The sequence below is a fragment of the Borostomias antarcticus genome (assembly GCF_949987555.1).
Source record: "Borostomias antarcticus genome assembly, chromosome: 9".
NCBI lineage: Eukaryota > Metazoa > Chordata > Actinopteri > Stomiiformes > Stomiidae > Borostomias > Borostomias antarcticus.
Genome location: NC_140242.1, coordinates 7,313,280 through 7,331,410, shown reverse-complemented (window position 1 = coordinate 7,331,410; position 18,131 = coordinate 7,313,280). Strand labels below are relative to the sequence as shown.

Below are 18,131 nucleotides of genomic sequence, written 5' to 3'. Positions count from 1 at the left end.
GAGAGAGAGAGGGGGAGAGAGAGAGAGGGAGGGAGAGAGAGAGAGAGAGAGAGAGAGGGAGGGTCTCAGAGAGAGAGAGAGGGAGGGAGGAGAGAGAGAGGGAGGGAGAGAGAGGGAGGGTCTCAGAGAGAGAGAGAGAGAGAGAGAGGGAGGGAGAGAGGGAGAGAGAGGGAGAGAGAGGGAGGGTCTCAGAGAGAGAGAGAGGAGGAGAGTCTCAGAGAGAGAGAGAGGAAGGAGAGAGAGGAGAGAGAGAGAGGAGGGTCTCAGAGAGAGAGAGAGGGAGGGAGAGTCTCAGAGAGAGAGAGAGGAAGGAGAGAGGAGAGAGAGAGGGAGGGTCTCAGAGAGAGAGAGGGAGAGAGAGGAAGGAGAGAGGAGAGAGAGAGAGGGAGAGGAAGGGAGAGAGGAGAGAGAGAGAGGAAGGGTCTCAGAGAGAGAGAGGAGAGAGAGGAAGGGAGAGAGGGAGAGAGAGAGGAGGGAGGGTCTCAGAGAGAGAGAGGGAGAGAGAGGAAGGGAGAGAGGAGAGAGAGAGAGGAAGGGTCTCAGGGTATCGATCCCCAGCAGCAGGTGAGGACGTCGGTGTCTCCCCACAGCGGAGAGAGGGAGAGAGAGAGGAGGAGAGAGTGAGTGAGAAAGAGAGAGGGAGGGAGAGAGGAGGTGAGACGGAGTGAGAAAGAGAGAGAGGGAGGGAGAGAGGAGGAGAGAGGGGGTGAGAAAGAGAGAGGGAGGGAGAGAGGAGGAGAGAGGGAGTGAGGAAGATCCAGTTGGTTCAGAGCTAATTGTTGCTATTAGCATGTTTGTGTCTAAGCAACAAGGTATGAGGTGCAGGGACACATACACAACCACACACACACACACACGCACGCACACGCACACACACACACACACACACACACACACACACACACACACACACACATACACACACACTCCAACACGCGCACACACACACACATATACACTCCCCACACATACACACACTTCCCACACATACTCCAACACACACACACACACACACACACTCACATGCACACACTTTCCCACACACACACACACACACACGCACAAGCACTCTCTGTATGGAGGTGAACCCTCCCCCCCTGAAATCTTGGTTAATTTGACCAATTTGATTCAGGTGGCCGGGGCTGAGAACACCAAGATTAAATCTGTCCAGGTCACCAGCGAGGGTGAAAGCAATTACTTGAGAAAGAGAGAGAGAGAGAGAGAGAGAGGGAGAGAGAGAGAGAGAGAGAGAGAGAGACAGAGAGACAGAGAGAGACAGAGAGACAGAGAGAGAGAGAGAGAGAGAGAGAGAGAGAGAGAGAGGGAGAGAGAGACAGAGAGAGAGGGACGGGTGGAAAAGGGACATTATGCTTTTTTCCTCCTCCTCCTCCGCCAGTTAACGTCTGTCCTCCGTGTGTCTGTCCTCTGTGCGTCTGTCCTCTGTGTCCGTCCTCCGTGTGTTTGTCCTCTGTGTGTCTGTCCTCCGTGTGTCTGTCCTCTGTGTGTCTGTCCTCCGTGTGTCTGTCCTCTGTGTGTCTGTCCTCTGTGTGTCTGTCCTCTGTGTGTCTGTCCTCCGTGTGTCTGTCCTCTGTGTGTCTGTCCTCCGTGTGTCTGTCCTCCGTGTGTTTGTCCTCTGTGTGTCTGTCCTCCGTGTGTCTGTCCTCTGTGTGTCTGTCCTCCGTGTGTCTGTCCTCCGTGTGTTTGTCCTCCGTGTGTCTGTCCTCTGTGTGTCTGTCCTCCGTGTGTCTGTCCTCTGTGCGTCTGTCCTCTGCATCTGTCCTCTGTGTCTGTCCTCTGCGTCTGTCCTCTGTGCGTCTGTCCTCTGCATCTGTCCTCTGCGTCTGTCCTCTGCGTCTGTCCTCTGTCAGCGTGTCCATGTGCGGTGACGTGTCGGTCAGGAGGGAGGGCCGGCCGGTCAAGGGCAGACTGGAGACGGGGAGCGAGAGGAGCTTAACCCCCTATATCCCTCTGAGACTCCCATACACACACACACACACGCATACACACACACACACACACACGCACGCATACACACACACACAGACACGCACGCATACACACAGACACGCACGCATACACACACACACACACACACACACACACTCACACACACACAGACACACACGCATGCATACACACACACACATACACACACACACACACAGACACGCACGCATACACACACGCACGCATACACTCACCGCATTGATTTTGTACATGTAATCACACAAGTATACACGTACGTTTGTGTGCAAGCATGTAAGTAAGTAAGTATGCAAGTGGCACAAATCACCCCCCATATCCACCCCCCATACACACACACACATACACACACACGTGCGCACGCATACACACACACACACACACGTGCGCACGCATACACACACACACACATATACACACATGCACACACAAACGCATACACACACACACACATACACACATGCATACATGTATACACACGCATACACACACACACACACACATATGTACACACACACACACACACACACATACACTCTTAGACACCCAGGCGGACATGCTTTGAATTCTCCTCAGTCCCTCTCCTCCACCGATTCCATTCGCCACCCACTGTCACACGCTCGCATCCGATTGGCTCGCTGCCGCGATATGATAAGAATCCCTCGTTTAAGTATTCATATCCCTGGAGTCGTCATTAGGACCTACAGTATTACTATCATTGTTGTTTCTCTAAAACTCCCCCAGGAAGCGTTGGACGGAGTCAACGTTTGATGAAGTCGGGGGCTGTGTTAATTGAAGGGTCCTTAACGGGCCTCATGCTGTATGACTATGATCTTTTATATTCCATGTGAGCTTTATGTAGATGAACACATTACTTTAATGGGCTGCATTTACAGGGGAGGGGAGAGAAGGAGGGATTGAGGGGGAGAGAGAGAGAGAGAGAGAGAGAGAGAGAGAGAGAGAGACTCTCCCCCCTCTTATAAATTCAGACGGCAGATGGCTGTCTTTTCTTGCATGAGATTAGAAGATGTTTCTAACTCACAGCGTTGCTTTCTGGGTAAATTAATATTTCAGGCTAAATCATTTCTGTTTTTGTGGAGCAGAGGGGGGTGTGGGGGGCGGGGGGGGATCTATTTTTATTGGGAAAGGCAGGTGAGATCCCAGCAGCAGATCTGAGAGCAGGTAGAAGAGTTTTGGCAGGTTGAGGCGTTAAGAGGTTCCCATAAAAGCCGCAGATGTTAAATGACCGTTCAGGGAAGCAAAAACATCTAATGAGTCAGAGTTCGTCCTGAACAGAGAGAGAGGTGGTGGGGGGGGTGGGGGGGAAAGGAGGGGGGAGGGGGGAGGGGGGGGGACACCAGTAATAATTGCAGTGTTGATAAAGAGAAAGAAAAAAAAAAAGAAGAATGATGTTGAAATGAGCTACATAATGTTTGCCTGTGATTGCGCCTCTCATAAGTTCATTAGCCCGATAACACACTCGCACAAACTGAACACACTACACACACACACACACACACACACACACACACACACCAGGTACACAAAACTCTTTGTTCCCAATGTGAGAGGAAATGGTAATAATCACAGTCATCATTACGCTAAATTGCTGAGTCGGCTCATTCAGGAGAACAGAGGAGACTGGGTGGTGAATGGCCCGGGTCCAGGCGGCCATCACACCTCGGTGTGCGCAGAGGGGGCCGGATTAGTCCCGTAATGACTATGTGTCACCCGGGGATCTCCCTAAACAAACGCGGAGGTAATTGCCCTTGATCTCCGCAACAGAAAAGCACACCTGCAAGCAGCGTGCCGTCCGAAGTGCATTAACACCGATGCCACCCGCCAAACATGCATGCAAATGTGGATAATGGGTGATAATGCTGTGACCTTTGGCAAATGCGCGTCCGGGTGTGTCCGGGTGCGTGTGTGCGCGCGCGTGTGTGTGTGTGTGTGCGCTCACGCTATCCGCCCCTATCTCATCACGTTCTGCGCCCAGATAGTGATCAAATTGTTTTCACCCGTCATTGACGCTCGTGTCACCTCTCCTTCCTCCTGCCCTTCACGTCAACTACTTCCTCTCTCTCCCCCATCCCTCCTATTCTCTCCTTTGTCCTCCTCTCTCACCCCCCCCCCCCCTCCCCGTCCATCGGCAGGTGGAACATCCTGGGCCTTCAGGGGGCGCTGTTGAGCCACTTCGTGGAGCCGGTCTACCTGCACAGCCTGACGGTGGGCAGCCTGAGACACACCGGTCACTTCCACAGGGTGACGAGCCAAAGACTGGAGCGCCTTGGACCGCTGCCCGCCGCCTTCCGACGGAACCAGCCTCTGCTCAGCGGTACCACACGCACACACACACGCACGCGCACACACACACGCACGCGCGCACACACACACACACACACCACCACAGACAGTACATACTGTATGGAAACACACACTACATACGTTATAGAAACACAGACGGGAAAGCATTCTTTAACACACACACACACACACACAAATAGTGGGGCAGCAGTGGGGTGACTAGCTCAGGAGGTAGATACGTCAAATGATTGTAGGGTCGGCGGTTCGAATCCCAGCTCCTCCTGTCCACATGTCGAAGTGTCCTTGGGTAAGACACTGAACCCCAAATTGCTCCCAATGAGCAGACGAGCACCTTGCATGGCAGCTGCCGCCATTGGTGTATGAATGTGTGTGTGAATGTGTGAATAAGAGAAGCCTTCATTGTAAAGCGCTTTGGATAAAAGCGCTATATACGTGCAGTCTATTTACCATTACCATTACAAATACTCTCTCTCTCTCTCTCTCTCACACACACACACACACACACACACACATTCTCCTTATTCCTAGCTCCTATACTTTTTAGACTCGACATGTTAGTGGTCCAAGGACAGGTCGTCCTGTTAAAAGAGTGCTTGGAGCAATTGGGTATCATTAAGATGAGTATTTGGAGGGAGACGGATAACTCTGCTGAGAGTCCTTTAGTCGAGTGCTGATGAACGGAATTCAGCGTTGGATGAACGGACTCTGTTTTAAACTATCAAGAGTTTAGTCATTTTCATGAGTCTTCCACAGCTTTTGGTCACTTTGGAATTTGGTGACTTTGTAAACTTTGAAAAGTCCAGAATTACGCGAGTTTGACAGTTTATATGATAGAGATCAAATTGTTTTATCTCTGTGGTTTATTTATATATCATGTATATATATATATATATATATATATATATATAGTATATATTTTATGAGATCACAGATTCACAAAGACAAATGCTCGCTGTGTTAGAAGGGAAAAGGTTTTCTCAGAGGCTACATAAAGACCTGAGAATCCACAAATCTGGTCTCTGAAGCTTCAGCCCTTTTGGACGAACGTCGTGAATGTGAGCGTTTTCTTCAGCTGTCCAGACTGAGAATAGAGGTGACCACAGACACTGCCACTATCACTGGCTGTCCTTCGACATGCCCCTGAGTGTGTGCGTGTGTGTGTTTGTGTGTGTGTGCGTGTGTGTGTGTGCGTGCGTGTTTGTGTGTGTGCGTGCGTGTGTTTGTGTGTGTGCGTGCGTGTGTTTGTGTGTGTGCGTGCGTGTGTGTGTTTGTGTGTGTGCGTGCGTGCGTGTGTTTGTGTGTGTGCGTGTTTGTGTGTGTTTGTGTGTGTGTCTGTCTGTCAGACGCCGGCCCCAGGGCCCACCATGAAGCCAGGCTGGGAGGTGGAGGGGGAGAGGGGAGGGAGGGGCGGGGGAGAGGGGAGGGGGAGAGGGGAGGGAGGGGAGGGGGAGAGGGGAGGGAGGGGAGGGGGAGAGGGGAGGGAGGGGTGGGCGGAGACGCGCGCTGGAGACGTGGCCCCTACACCAAATCAATGTTATCACAGTCCCTCATCAGACACACAGACATCCAGTGAGTAGGGAGCCAGGAGAGGCGTGGAAAGGAGGGAGAGATGGAGAGAGAAATAGATGTGGGAAGAGGGGAGAGAGTGAAAGAGACAGAGAGAGAGAGAGAGAGATCCCTGTCTGTCAGTCTGCTATCTCCATTCCTCCTCCTCCTGTCTTTTCTGTGCCTCTGATGAGGTTCGGGAGCCATTGTGTTCAGGCCTCTTGTTCAGGCTGGGGTTATTTTTCAGGCCCGTCATAAAGGAAGCCAGCGTTCCCAGCGTGGGGGGGGGGGGGCTCTTATCGCACGCTGGCCCGACCCCCGTCCGGCCACAGCGACAGAGGACTCGCCACGTCGATGGGCTCGTCCTTCACAGTCACCTCACCCGGCTGCCCGGCTCTCTGCCTGGGGGGTCCCGGCATCGCACTTAACCCCGCCCAGGGGAGGGGCCCCAGCGTTAGGCTGGGGTGTGAATCAAACCAACATGGTTAATATTATATCTATATGATATACTCACACACAAGCTTTTGAGCTACAGTACCTCCCAGAATACACCTACAATTATTTTTGGGTTTAATATTTTTTATCCACCGTGGAGAGATTTCATCAAAGCCCAGCTTTAGTGCAGAGTGAAGAGATTGATAGTGATAATAATAATATTGAATAGCAATTAAAAATCCTATAGGAGTATAATAATAGAAAAAAAGGTCTTTTTCAGGAGCGGCCTAAAGAGCCCTTCCCAGAATAGACAGTGATCAAGTCTTCACAGTGGAAAAATCCAATTGGCTATTATAGTCAGGTCCATTGAAAACATCAAATGAGGCATGAATAAAGACAGTATGGAGACACAAGAGAGAGAGAGAGAAGGAGGGAGAGAGAGAGAAGGAGGGAGAGAGGGGAGGGGAGAGAGAGAGAAGGAGGGAGAGAGGGGGGGTGAGAGAGAGAGAGGGAGGGATGAGAGAGAGGGAAGGGGGGATGTCTTTGTTCATAGAGGTGCGTTTCAACGAGAGAGAGAGAGAGAGAGAGAGAGAGAGAGAGAGAGAGAGAGAGACTGGGCTGATTGTTCTGTTGGCAGCTGAATCATTCCAGCTCAGAGGAGTCAGAGAATAGCCCAGCAGGGTCGAGGGACAGGGAGACGGAACCAGCCCTCCCGGAGAAGTGGATGATGCGTCTGGAACGTGTATTAAACAAGAGATATCTGCTGTTACAACAGCTTGTCTGGAGAACAGCATCTCGTATCCCTCGACGGATCTCTCCGCCACTGAGATAACCAGGCCGTCAGGTCGGCGCCGGCTCATAACCGCCCCGGTTTGGGTTTCCACACCATTTACTTGCACCTAGTCTGGAGTGAAACGCTACCAAATATGGGCATAGGGGCGGAGCCAGAGGCTACCTTTCAAATCCAGCTGCGTTTGAACATTATGTCATCGTGAGCGTATAGTCAGAACTAAATGAAAAGCTGATCCACCCCATTAAAGAAGAAAACTGTGGCTAGCCAACTCCGTGAAGTGAGTTAATGTAGAAGAACATCCAAGTAGCCTAAATCGCACTTTGTGCTAAATATGTCGACAGCTGGCACGAATGCAGAACTCGTTAGGAAAGCTGCGGTCAGTGACCAATCACAGCCCACTATCTGCACGGGCCAATCATCCTCCGCGCATAAAATCCACAAGTCTTCCCATTGGTGTCTACGAACCACAATCGTTTTTTCCTCAAGCTTCTCGCCGCGGAAAGAGCTTCTGGGTACTCTGATTACATGGCTCCGCACCAGGACGGCATGTGGGCCTATGGCCAGGAGAGAAGCCCCACGCCACGCGGAGCCACGCCCCCACGCCACAGGTCTACACGGCTAACGCCAGGGGCCCGCCAGGGCACGGGGCCAATTAGAAGGAGCCGGTGGTGTGACTACTATGCCTCCCGTCATTAAAGGAAGGCTGACTGGGTGGCGACTGTGTCAGATCTGTTTCATTCTCCCATCAGCGGGGGAGTGTTAATTCCTCCCTGAGGGGGGCGGAGAGAGGGGGAGAGAGAGGAGGAGAGAGAGGGGGAGGGAGAGGAGGAGAGAGAGGGGGAGGGAGGGAAAGAGAGACAGCGAGCGAGAGGGAGAGAGAGAGAGAGAGAAAAAAAGGTGCTAATTCCTTAGTGGCAGAGAGAAAGTGAGAGAGAGAGGGGGAGGGGAGGAGAGAGAGAGAGGAGGGAGAGAGAGAGAGAGAGAGAGAGAGAGCGAGCAGGGGTGCTAATTCCTCCCTGCCACTGGCAGACAGAACATGCTGTCAGAATGCTTGTTCTTAGCGCCGGGTGCTAATTTATTGTACATGAAGTCTAGGGCAACGTGCCTACCCTCTCTCCCGTCCCCTCCTCCTCCCTCCTGCCCCCTCCCCGTGCCTCTCCTCCCCCACTCCTCCCCCGCTCCTCCCCCAGCTACACTGACACGCTGACCCCAGTGAAACAAACGCCCACTGCTCACATATTCTTTCATTTTCCTGGCTTCCTCCCTTTTCTTTTCCTTTCCTGCTCTGCTCTCTCTCTCTTCGTCGCTCTCACTTTCTCCCCCTACTGCAAGTGCCCCTCTCTCTCTCTCTCTCTCTCTCTCCCTCTTCTCTCTCTCTCCCTACTCTCAGGGCCTCTTTCTTTCTCCCTCTTCTCTCTCTCCCTACTCTGTGCCCCTCTCTCCCTCTCTCTTTCTCTCTCCCTCTCTCTTCTTCTCCCTCCCTCTGTCTCTCTCTCTCCTTCTCTCTCTCCCTGCTCTTAGTGCCTCTCTTTCTTTCTCCTTCTCTCTCTCCCTCTTCTCTCTCTCTCTCTCTCTGGTCTGTCAGTCCTCTGAGGAGTGGTCCCAGGTCCGTGCCAGCAGGCCGGTCGTCTCTCTCGGGGCCCCTGGGGGCCCGTCTGACTGAGCTGGCGCTCCGTGTGTTCCTCCCTGGAGGGGGACAGGCAGAGGGTGGAGTGAAGGTGAAATAGAGGCAGGCAGGGGAGAGGAGAGGGGAGGAGAGAGGAGAGGAGAGGAGAGGAGAGGAGAGGAGAGGAGAGGAGAGGAGAGGAGAGGAGAGGAGAGGAGAGGAGAGGCTCACAGGGAAACACACACCCCTTTTCCCAGAGTCCGGCATGGTTGTTTAGTTTAATTTAGTTTATTTATTTAAAATAGGGACAGCGCATATTAATAAACATTTAAATAAATACATGCATAAATGTTAATATGACAGATATAGCCAGCAGGCTAATTTTCATCTGTAGTCCCTTGTCAGGTTGATGGCGGAATAAAAAATCAGAATACATAATTCACAATACACAATTGCAAACACACAATGCTGTTTAAGCTTTTTTGCTGTTTATTTGTCGCATTGGTGCACAATCTTTGACTTTTATATTCCTATTTTGTTTTTATGTGTGGTGTGTGTGTGTCGTGTGCGTGCGTGCGTGTGTGTGTCGTGTGTGTGTGTGTGTGCCTGCACGCCCAGGCCTGAGCAGTGGCGAGAGCCGCCAGCCGGGCAAGGCGCCGTGCGTGAGCGTGAACTGGACGCTGGGCGACGCCCAGCTGGAGGTGGTCAACACGGCGACAGGGAGGAGGCGGGACTCCGGCACGCCGTCGCGCCTCTGCAAGCGCGCTCTGTTCACGCGCTGGGCCCGGCTGTACCGCAAGGTAAGGCAGCCCTGCTCGCAAACAACAACAACAACAAACAAACAACAAGCTACAGTTGCTAGCTCTGTTCACGCGCCGGGCGGGAAAACGATCTCACCCCGCTTGCCCGGCAGCGTGCTCATCCACCAACGCCAGCCCAGTCTCACAGCTTAACACCGAGAGCGGCTCAGTTTCCACTGTGAGACTGTATGTAACAGATATTTCCCGCAACACCAAATGGAGGCAGTTAAACGATAATGACCATGAAAGCATAATTATTTGGAGACACACTTGAAGAGCCTCCCACGGAATGTGCTCCCCGTGCTCGCCAGGCCGTGCCAGAGCAGGCGCGGTAATCTCCAAAGAAACTTTTTTTTTTTTTTTTTTTCCCCTCCCGATTCCCCTCCTCATCTGCTGTCTCAGTTTTTTTCCGCCCAGACAAAAGAAATGCACAAAAGCACAGAGAATGTTCAATTGCTTGTGAAATTTAAATGGGGAGATTACACAGCTGTTGAAGTTCGCCCGTTTGTGCCGGCTCATTCGTTTTGTTTTTGTCTCTCCCTCTCTCGCTCGTTCACGCCCTCACCCTCTGCCCTGTACCGTCCCTGCCTCCCCCTCTCTCTCTCTCTCTCTCTCTCTCTGTTTCTCTCGCTCTGTCTCTCTGTTCTCTTCCCTTCCCATCCCTCTTTCCATCACTCTCTCCTCTCTCCAGTTGAGCGTCCATGCGTCGGGGCCGGTGGACAAGCCGCTGATGTACTGCGAAGCCAAGATGGCCGCTCGCTGCTACCAGACGGTCAAACAGCAGTGGTTCCGATCGCTCCAGGAAGTGGGTCTGGGAACCTGGGTTAAGAAGCCCCCGGAGCAGGAGCACTTCCTGCTGACGGACTGAGCCGGAAGAGGGTGTGTGTGTGTGTGTGTGTGTATGCGTAGCAGTCGGGGCTCCTGAACTCTCTTTTCGTCCCCCGTCTCGTCGATCCCGTATGGCGTTCCGGCAAAAACAGATGAGAGAAGGAGGAGAAGGTGGGGGGGTGTTTCAGCGGACCTCCATGCGCCTCCCCCCCATCAGGATACCTCGGCTCCCCCCTCTCTACCCCCACCCCCTGGCTGACACAGGGGAGCTGAGAGGAGAGGAGGAGGAGAAGAGGAGAGGAGGAGAAGAGAGGAGAAGACAGGGGAGAGGAGGGGAGAGAAGGAGAGAGGAGTAGAGAAGAGAGGGGAGAAGGGGGGAGGAGGAGAGAGGAGTAGAGATGAGAGCGGAGAGGGGGGAGAGGAGGAGAGGAGAAGAGAAGGGAGGGGGGAGAGAGGAGTAGAGAGGGGAGAGGAGTAGAGGAGAAGAGAGGGGAGGGGGAGTAGAGGAGAAGAGAGGGGGGAGAGAGGAGTAGAGAGGGGAGATGGGGGGGAGTAGAAGAGAAGGGAGGGGGGAGAGAGGAGTAGAGAGGGGAGAGGAGGGGAGAGGAGTAGAGGAGAAGAGAGGGGGGAGAGAAGGAGAGAGGAGTAGAGAGGGGAGAGGAGTAGAGGAGAAGAGAGGGGAAGGGGGAGAGAGGAGTAGAGAGGGGGGAGAGAAGGAGAGAGGAGTAGAGGAGAAGAGAGGGGAGGAGTAGAGGAGAAGAGAGGGGAGAGGGGGGGAGTAGAGGAGAAGAGAGGGAGGGGGGAGTAGAGAGGGGAGAGGAGGGGAGTACAGGAGAAGAGAGGGGAGGGGGAGTAGAGAGGGGAGAGGAGGGGAGTACAGGAGAAGAGAGGGGAGGGGGAGTAGAGAGGGGAGAGGAGGGGAAAGGAGTAGAGGAGAAGAGAGGGGAGAGGAAAGGAGAGGAGGAGAAGAGAGGGGAGAAGGGGGGAGAGAGGAGTAGAGGAGAAGAGAGGGGAGAAGGGGGGGAGTAGAGGAGAAGAGAGGGGAGGGGGAGTAGAGAGGGGAGAGGAGGGGAAAGGAGTAGAGGAGAAGAGAGGGGAGAGGAAAGGAGAGGAGGAGAAGAGAGGGGAGAAGGGGGGAGAGAGGAGTAGAGGAGAAGAGAGGGGAGAGGGGGGAGGAGGAGAGAGGAGTAGAGAGGGGAGAGGAGGGGAGGAGGAGAAGAGAGGGGAGAGGAGTAGAGAGGGTAGGGGGGGGGGGTAACCTTGGACAGGCAGTGAAAGGCAGCAGCAGCTGCAGCTATCTTGTCATCAGCCATTTGGGGGCGACGAGGCCCCTGCTGAGCTGCAGCGCGCCGGCGAGCGCAGGCCGTCCAATTACAGCGCCTGTCAGAGTGACGCGGGATGAAGGGAGAGGGGGAGAGAGAGAGAGAGAGAGAGAGAGAGAGAGAGAGAGAGAGAGAGAGAGAGAATAGAAACGCGGAGAGACGAGGGTGTCACAGAGACTGAGACGCAGACTGTGCCGTGTGCCCCGGCTCCGCCCCCCAACCCCACTCCAAAGACGTTCCCCCCCAAACCTTCACCCCCACCCTCCCTCCCTCCTTCTGACAGTCACCATCCTCCTTTTCTCTTCACCTCCTCTCCTACTTCTTTTTTGGTCCACTATTCTACTCTTTCAGTCCCTCTCCCCTTCTCCTTTTGTCGTTTCCTGTCTGTGTTTGTCTCTCCTCCTCCTCCTCCTCCTCCCTACCCTCGACCCAGGGTTTGACCCGACCGGTTCATTCACCTTCTTCTTCTTCAGGGGCTTGATGGGCAGGAAGCAGGAAGCAGGAGAAAGGGGAGGGAATCACATCAAAGGCAACCTAACTGCCACAACCTTGGACACTCGCTCCCTTTCACAACTCGTCTCTTTAAACCTCCCTCTCTCCCTGCCTCATGGCTGATTGCCCGTCTTTGTAACCCTTCTAACAGTCTCTCTGCTGTGGTCTCTTCACCTGGTGTCCCACAGGAGGGCTGTGCGGTGATAACCGGACACTAGGAGGGGGTTGTGAGGCGTAGCTAGCAGGGTCCAGTTCCAGCTTGTTTAAAGCGGTCGTGAGCAGTCTGATCGCGGTGGACTGGACATCTCGTCATGGCCCCCCCTCTCTGTACAGCGAGAGGCCCAGTAACAGTAACCAAGGACCCTTTTTCATGCGTCTGTCCTTTTGAAACGGCCACAGTGAATCATACCTTCACTGTCGGAAGATACTGGTTATAAAGGCACAATACTCTTACAGTAACTGAATCCTGTTATCTCGGACCATACCACCTCCTCAATCTTAGTTTTGTTCATTTAAAATAATAATCGCCAATCATGTAAATATGATTTATTTTCTTCAGTGTTGCGATGTTATCCCCTCATTAGATTTGCATTGGGGGTGATTTCCTGTTGTGTGTGGAACACTGAGACCCCTCATATACAGTAGAGTTCATAGGAACACGCAAGGCCCCACGTGTTAACAGCTGTGATAGTGACACCTAGTGGTGGTTTGTGGTGGTTTTGCCCTTTGTGTCCTCATACCCATTTTGTACACGTGGTCAAGACGAACCCGAGCTGTTTTCCTTGTATTCAATAGTGTAGGTGCTTTTGAACATATTTTGTTTTCTGTTAGCAATGTCGTAGATCTTTTTACACTGGTGACGTGTTTTTTTCCACCTCTTAATGTTTCATAATCAATGACTCGCAGTGTTGTGAGGGATTTTCTTTTTCACACAAAGAAAATGGACTCCTTCAACACTCACAAATCCCTTGGAAACAGATCAATTCATGGTTCTGAGAGTTATAAAGTGAGGCATGTTTGAATGGCAAAATTGTATCTACAACTGTACATTTGTAAAAATTGTACAAATAATGAAAACAAACATATGGAGATATGATAACTAAGATTATGTCTAATTACGATGTACATTAAGTATATGAATACATGCTGCTAAGGTCTGTAAATTGCACTTAAGTAATACCTTACAAGTGAATGTTTGTATATGTGAATAAAATGAGAAATATGGTCATTTTATCTTTTTGTCTTGGTTATTTGTGATAGAGTCCAATTATGACCGGTGATAAAAAGGCCTCTTGTGAACAGAGAGAGGGCAGAGACAGGAAGAGACTGAGAGAGGAGAGGACAGAGTGGGGAGAGGTAGAGCAAGAGAGACAAGCGAGGGAAAGAGAACGAGACCGCCCCCTCCCCCCCCCCCCCAAGGAAATCCGAGTGGAGATGGTTCTCTGTGTGTGTGTGGCAGGTGTCAAACAGACCGGCCTCCAAATTAGCTGCCTCTCTGGATGGAGAGATGGGAGTCAGGGGGGGTGTAGAGATGGGAGTCAGGGGGGGTGGAGAGATGGGAGTCAGGGGGGGTGGAGGGATGGGAGTGGGGGGGGGGCTATTCTGAGGCTGCCTTCTCAGCAGTATTCCCCCCAGGGCGACCGAGGTCTGGTGTCGGCGCTGCAATAAACATCATAATTGACAATTTGCTCCGGTGGCTGGTCACAGACAGCCTGTACAGTACCGGCCGGAGCAGACTGGGGGACAGAGCGTACAGTATCAGAGCAGACTGGGGGACAGAGCGTACAGTACCAGAGCAGACTGAGGGACAGATCGTACAGTATCAGAGCAGACTGGGGGACAGATCGTACAGTACCAGAGCAGACTGGGGGACAGATCGTACAGTATCAGAGCAGACTGGGAGACAGAGCGTACAGTACCAGAGCAGACTGAGGGACAGAGCGTACAGTACCAGAGCAGACTGGGGGACAGAGCGTACAGTACCAGAGCAGACTGGGGGACAGAGCGTACAGTACCGGAGCAGACTGAGGGACAGAGCGTACAGTATCAGAGCAGACTGGGGGGACAGAGCATACAGTACCAGAGCAGACTGGGGGACAGAGCGTACAGTATCAGAGCAGACTGGGGGACAGAGCGTACAGTACCAGAGCAGACTGGGGGACAGAGCGTACAGTACCAGAGCAGACTGGGGGACAGATCGTACAGTATCAGAGCAGACTGGGGGACAGAGCGTACAGTACCAGAGCAGACTGAGGGACAGATCGTACAGTACCAGAGCAGACTGAGGGACAGATCGTACAGTATCAGAGCAGACTGGGGGACAGAGCGTACAGTACCAGAGCAGACTGGGGGACAGAGCGTACAGTACCAGAGCAGACTGAGGGACAGATCGTACAGTATCAGAGCAGACTGGGGGACAGAGCGTACAGTACCAGAGCAGACTGAGGGACAGATCGTACAGTATCAGAGCAGACTGGGGGACAGATCGTACAGTACCAGAGCAGACTGAAGGACAGATCGTACAGTATCAGAGCAGACTGGGGGACAGAGCGTACAGTACCAGAGCAGACTGGGGGACAGAGCGTACAGTACCAGAGCAGACTGGGGGACAGAGCGTACAGTACCAGAACAGACTGAGGGACAGAGCGTACAGTACCAGAGCAGACTGGGGGACAGAGCGTACAGTACCAGAGCAGACTGAGGGACAGAGCGTACAGTACCAGAGCAGACTGGGGGACAGAGCGTACAGTACCAGAGCAGAGTGCAGGCTCACCCTTCAGACGCAATGAAACCTGGAAGTCAACTATCAGAGCGCCGACGACCGCCCTCAAACCGCCACATTAAAACACTGTCAAATAGACTGTAGAAATACTGTTTGCCTCCCAGGCGTGCTGTTATAATATGCACCCAAGGACCCTTTTGAATTCGCGTCTCGGTGAACTAAACATCGATCACATTGTATACGTGTTGAGATTCTAGCTACTGCATCCTCGGAAAAAGAAGTGTAATCTGGTTTTGAAGATGATGTACGTATGGGTCCCAGGCCCGGCGGAAGGCGATTGGCCCCCAACAACTTGTTGATCGGGGGGGGGGGGGGGGGGGGGGGGGGGGATTTGTGCGCCCCTAGTGCCTCGGTGCCCTAATAGGTGGAGTCCAACTTCAGCCGAGTTTAGAAAAGAAGGGTTTGGTGCTCAACAGTCCAGGACAGCATTAGAAAAGCTTTTTCACCCGGGCACTTCAAATAGACAACTCAAAGCAAAACTGCAGGGCACTCATGTGGTCTGTGCAATCTGCAATAAGCATACAGACTACAGGAGTACTAGTGTTTTGCTTTGGGTAATCTATTTCAAGTGCCCAGGTTAAAAAAAAGATGTTATCACATAGTAAGGCACAATGCAGTCGGTCCAACTAAGCTAGCAGGGAATGTTCCCTCAACATTGGCGAACATTCCCAACACGTTCTGCTAATGTTTTCACATTCGTAGTACATTTTTTAGAACAAATGATTGCTAGCTGGGAACCTACCCACATTAAGGTAGTTCCTCTCTGACAGTGAGTCCTGTGACCTCTGACCCCTCAGACATCTCTGGCCCCTGTTATAGATTTATTCTAATAATTAAGAAAAGAGTAGTCGAGAATGCCGAGGTTCATCTTTGAAAGCCCAAGCTGGTTACCTTTATTCCAGATAAGTTACAAGTTTGCAAAGTTGGGCTCAAAGAGAAAGGAACATCCACCAAGAGCAAAGATTATCAGGAAAACAGAGTATTATAAACATTGTGGGTGTGACCACAGCTGCATATGCAAATACCTCACTAGCCAATTATCAGTGAGGAGGCTAGGTCAGAGGGTCAAACTCAAGTGAACAGAGACAAGGATCAAAGATAGTTGAGAGGAGGGGACCCCTGGGGAGGTCTCCTGCCATAAAGTCAATTAAAAGGCCTGGAGATAGGGGGTCAGGGCAATTAACAGAGGACCGCTGTTCACTTTACACAATGTCTGGAACAGAGAATACACTCATAAGAATGTATCTATTACAGCCCTCCGTCCTCTCCTCTCCAAAACCTTAACCACCCTCAGATAGAACACCGAGGAACATGAGAGGCCGTAGTGGAACCCTGCTCTAACATATTCACACATTAGATAGAACACCGAGGAACATGAGAGGCCGTAGTGGAACCCTGCTCTAACATATTCACACATTAGATAGAACACGGAGGAACATGAGAGGCCATAGTGGAACCCTGCTCTAACATATTCACACATTAGATAGAACACGGAGGAACATGAGAGGCCGTAGTGGAACCCTGCTCTAACATATTCACACATTAGATAGAACACGGAGGAACATGAGAGGCCGTAGTGGAACCCTGCTCTAACATATTCACACATCGCTGGAACTCCCTGGACATTCTTCTACTACTCCGTTACCAAATCACACCCCTCCTCCATCTCACCCTCCGTATTCAAACACTTCACATTAGCATTCAGATTAATTTACTGTTCACATTCACGGTGGGATGAAAACATATATCCTGTCGGGTTCGATAGATTCATACACGGGGACGACAAAAAGACACCTGGGAAAAGGAATCAGACATTTTATTGGATTTTCACAAGCCTCAGCGCAGATGTACGCCCGCAGATGAAGTATGCAAAAAGAAAAATACAATAGAGTCTAGTCTAGCGGAGCATTTTCCATCTCATCACAGTTCAAACATTTATATATATATATATATATATATATATATATATATATATATATATATATATATATACACACACACACACACACTTTGTAAGGCATAGTTTCCTTTTTTTCACAGATGTCTGATATCCCTTCAAGTTATAATTCCTATTGTAGCTAGCGTGCGCAACAGGCCATTCTTGCTGCAGATGAAAGTGAAAGTGACCGCGATCCCTGATTGAGGAGGTGGAATCCGAGCTGGAGGATTCAACAGAGTCACTTTAGTAGCACAGACACAGTGACAGTCTGATGGAAACTATACACCAATACACGTTCAATGCGATTGCTTAACTTAAATCATAAGGCATCTTCTAGCGCTTTGATAAACTGTACTTCATGCAGAATATTGATTCAATGGCCGAAAAAGTTTCATATTGCTGTCCATAGACTTGATCATCAATCATATTTCCTGCAGTATATACATGGAGCTTTAGCTAATAGCATTTAAAATGGATCTATATAGTTGTGATAAATTACAGACGTATACTCTTTCTGGAACAAAACTGTAAATAAAGTGTTGAGGCTGGAAAGCAACACACAGACAAATCGCTAACAACAACCATCGCAAAGCACAGTAGTCACCTGACCAAGCCGACACCGACACAGCCTTCTGGGAAGGCTCGGGTTCCAGGTGGACATGTTGTGTACCAGAGCCGCATGGAGCGACTTCACATGCATTTGGCAGTACGAACCCGGAGGGGTCACGGAGGGGTCACGGAGTTCGGGGGCTCTATGTGGAGACGAAGAGCGCTCGGTCAAAATGGATGCACACTTACAGTAACACCAAGAGTCTTTCTCAGGTCTGGTTCAAATGCACAGTGTAAACACAAATTTCTTAGAAACAAACTCCTCATATATCAACTCCTCATACGGCACCTCATACAGCATCTCCTCATACACTAACTCCTCATATACCAACTCCTCATACAGTAAGTATCTCCTCATATACCAACTCCTCATATACCAACTCCTCGTACAGCATCTCCTCATATACAACTCCTCATACCAACTCCTCATATACCAACTCCTCATATACCAACTCCTCATATACCAACTCCTCATACACTAACTCCTCATACACTAACTCCTCATACACTAACTCCTCATACACTAACTCCTCATACACTAACTCCTCATACAGCAACTCCTCATACAGCAACTCCTCATACACTAACTCCTCATACACTAACTCCTCATGCACTAACTCCTCATACACTAACTCCTCATACACTAACTCCTCATACACTAACTCCTCATAC

The 18,131-nt window shown here is 51.3% G+C and overlaps 2 protein-coding genes across 4 annotated transcripts in view; one reads left to right on the top strand and one right to left on the bottom strand.

Annotated features, from left to right (window-relative positions):
• adarb2 (adenosine deaminase RNA specific B2 (inactive)) overlaps positions 1-10,355 on the top strand; it is a gene marked incomplete at both ends in the record, with an annotated part of 150,404 nt that extends 140,049 nt beyond the window's left edge. The window contains 4 exons of the mRNA XM_084442810.1: positions 1,869-1,893; positions 4,137-4,318; positions 9,306-9,487; positions 10,179-10,355. Of these exons, the coding sequence (XP_084298936.1) occupies positions 1,869-1,893; positions 4,137-4,318; positions 9,306-9,487; positions 10,179-10,355 (566 nt within the window). The remainder of the gene's footprint in view (positions 1-1,868; positions 1,894-4,136; positions 4,319-9,305; positions 9,488-10,178) is intronic.
• Positions 10,356-16,909: 6,554 nt separating this feature from the next.
• The window catches only part of LOC311313277 (WD repeat-containing protein 37-like), a 28,987-nt gene continuing 27,765 nt past the window's right edge, over positions 16,910-18,131 (bottom strand). For all 3 annotated transcript variants that reach the window (XM_084443387.1, XM_084443389.1, XM_084443388.1), the window contains exon 14: positions 16,910-18,131. This exon is cut by the window's right edge and continues 1,232 nt beyond it. The gene's annotated coding sequence lies outside the window, so the exon portion shown is untranslated.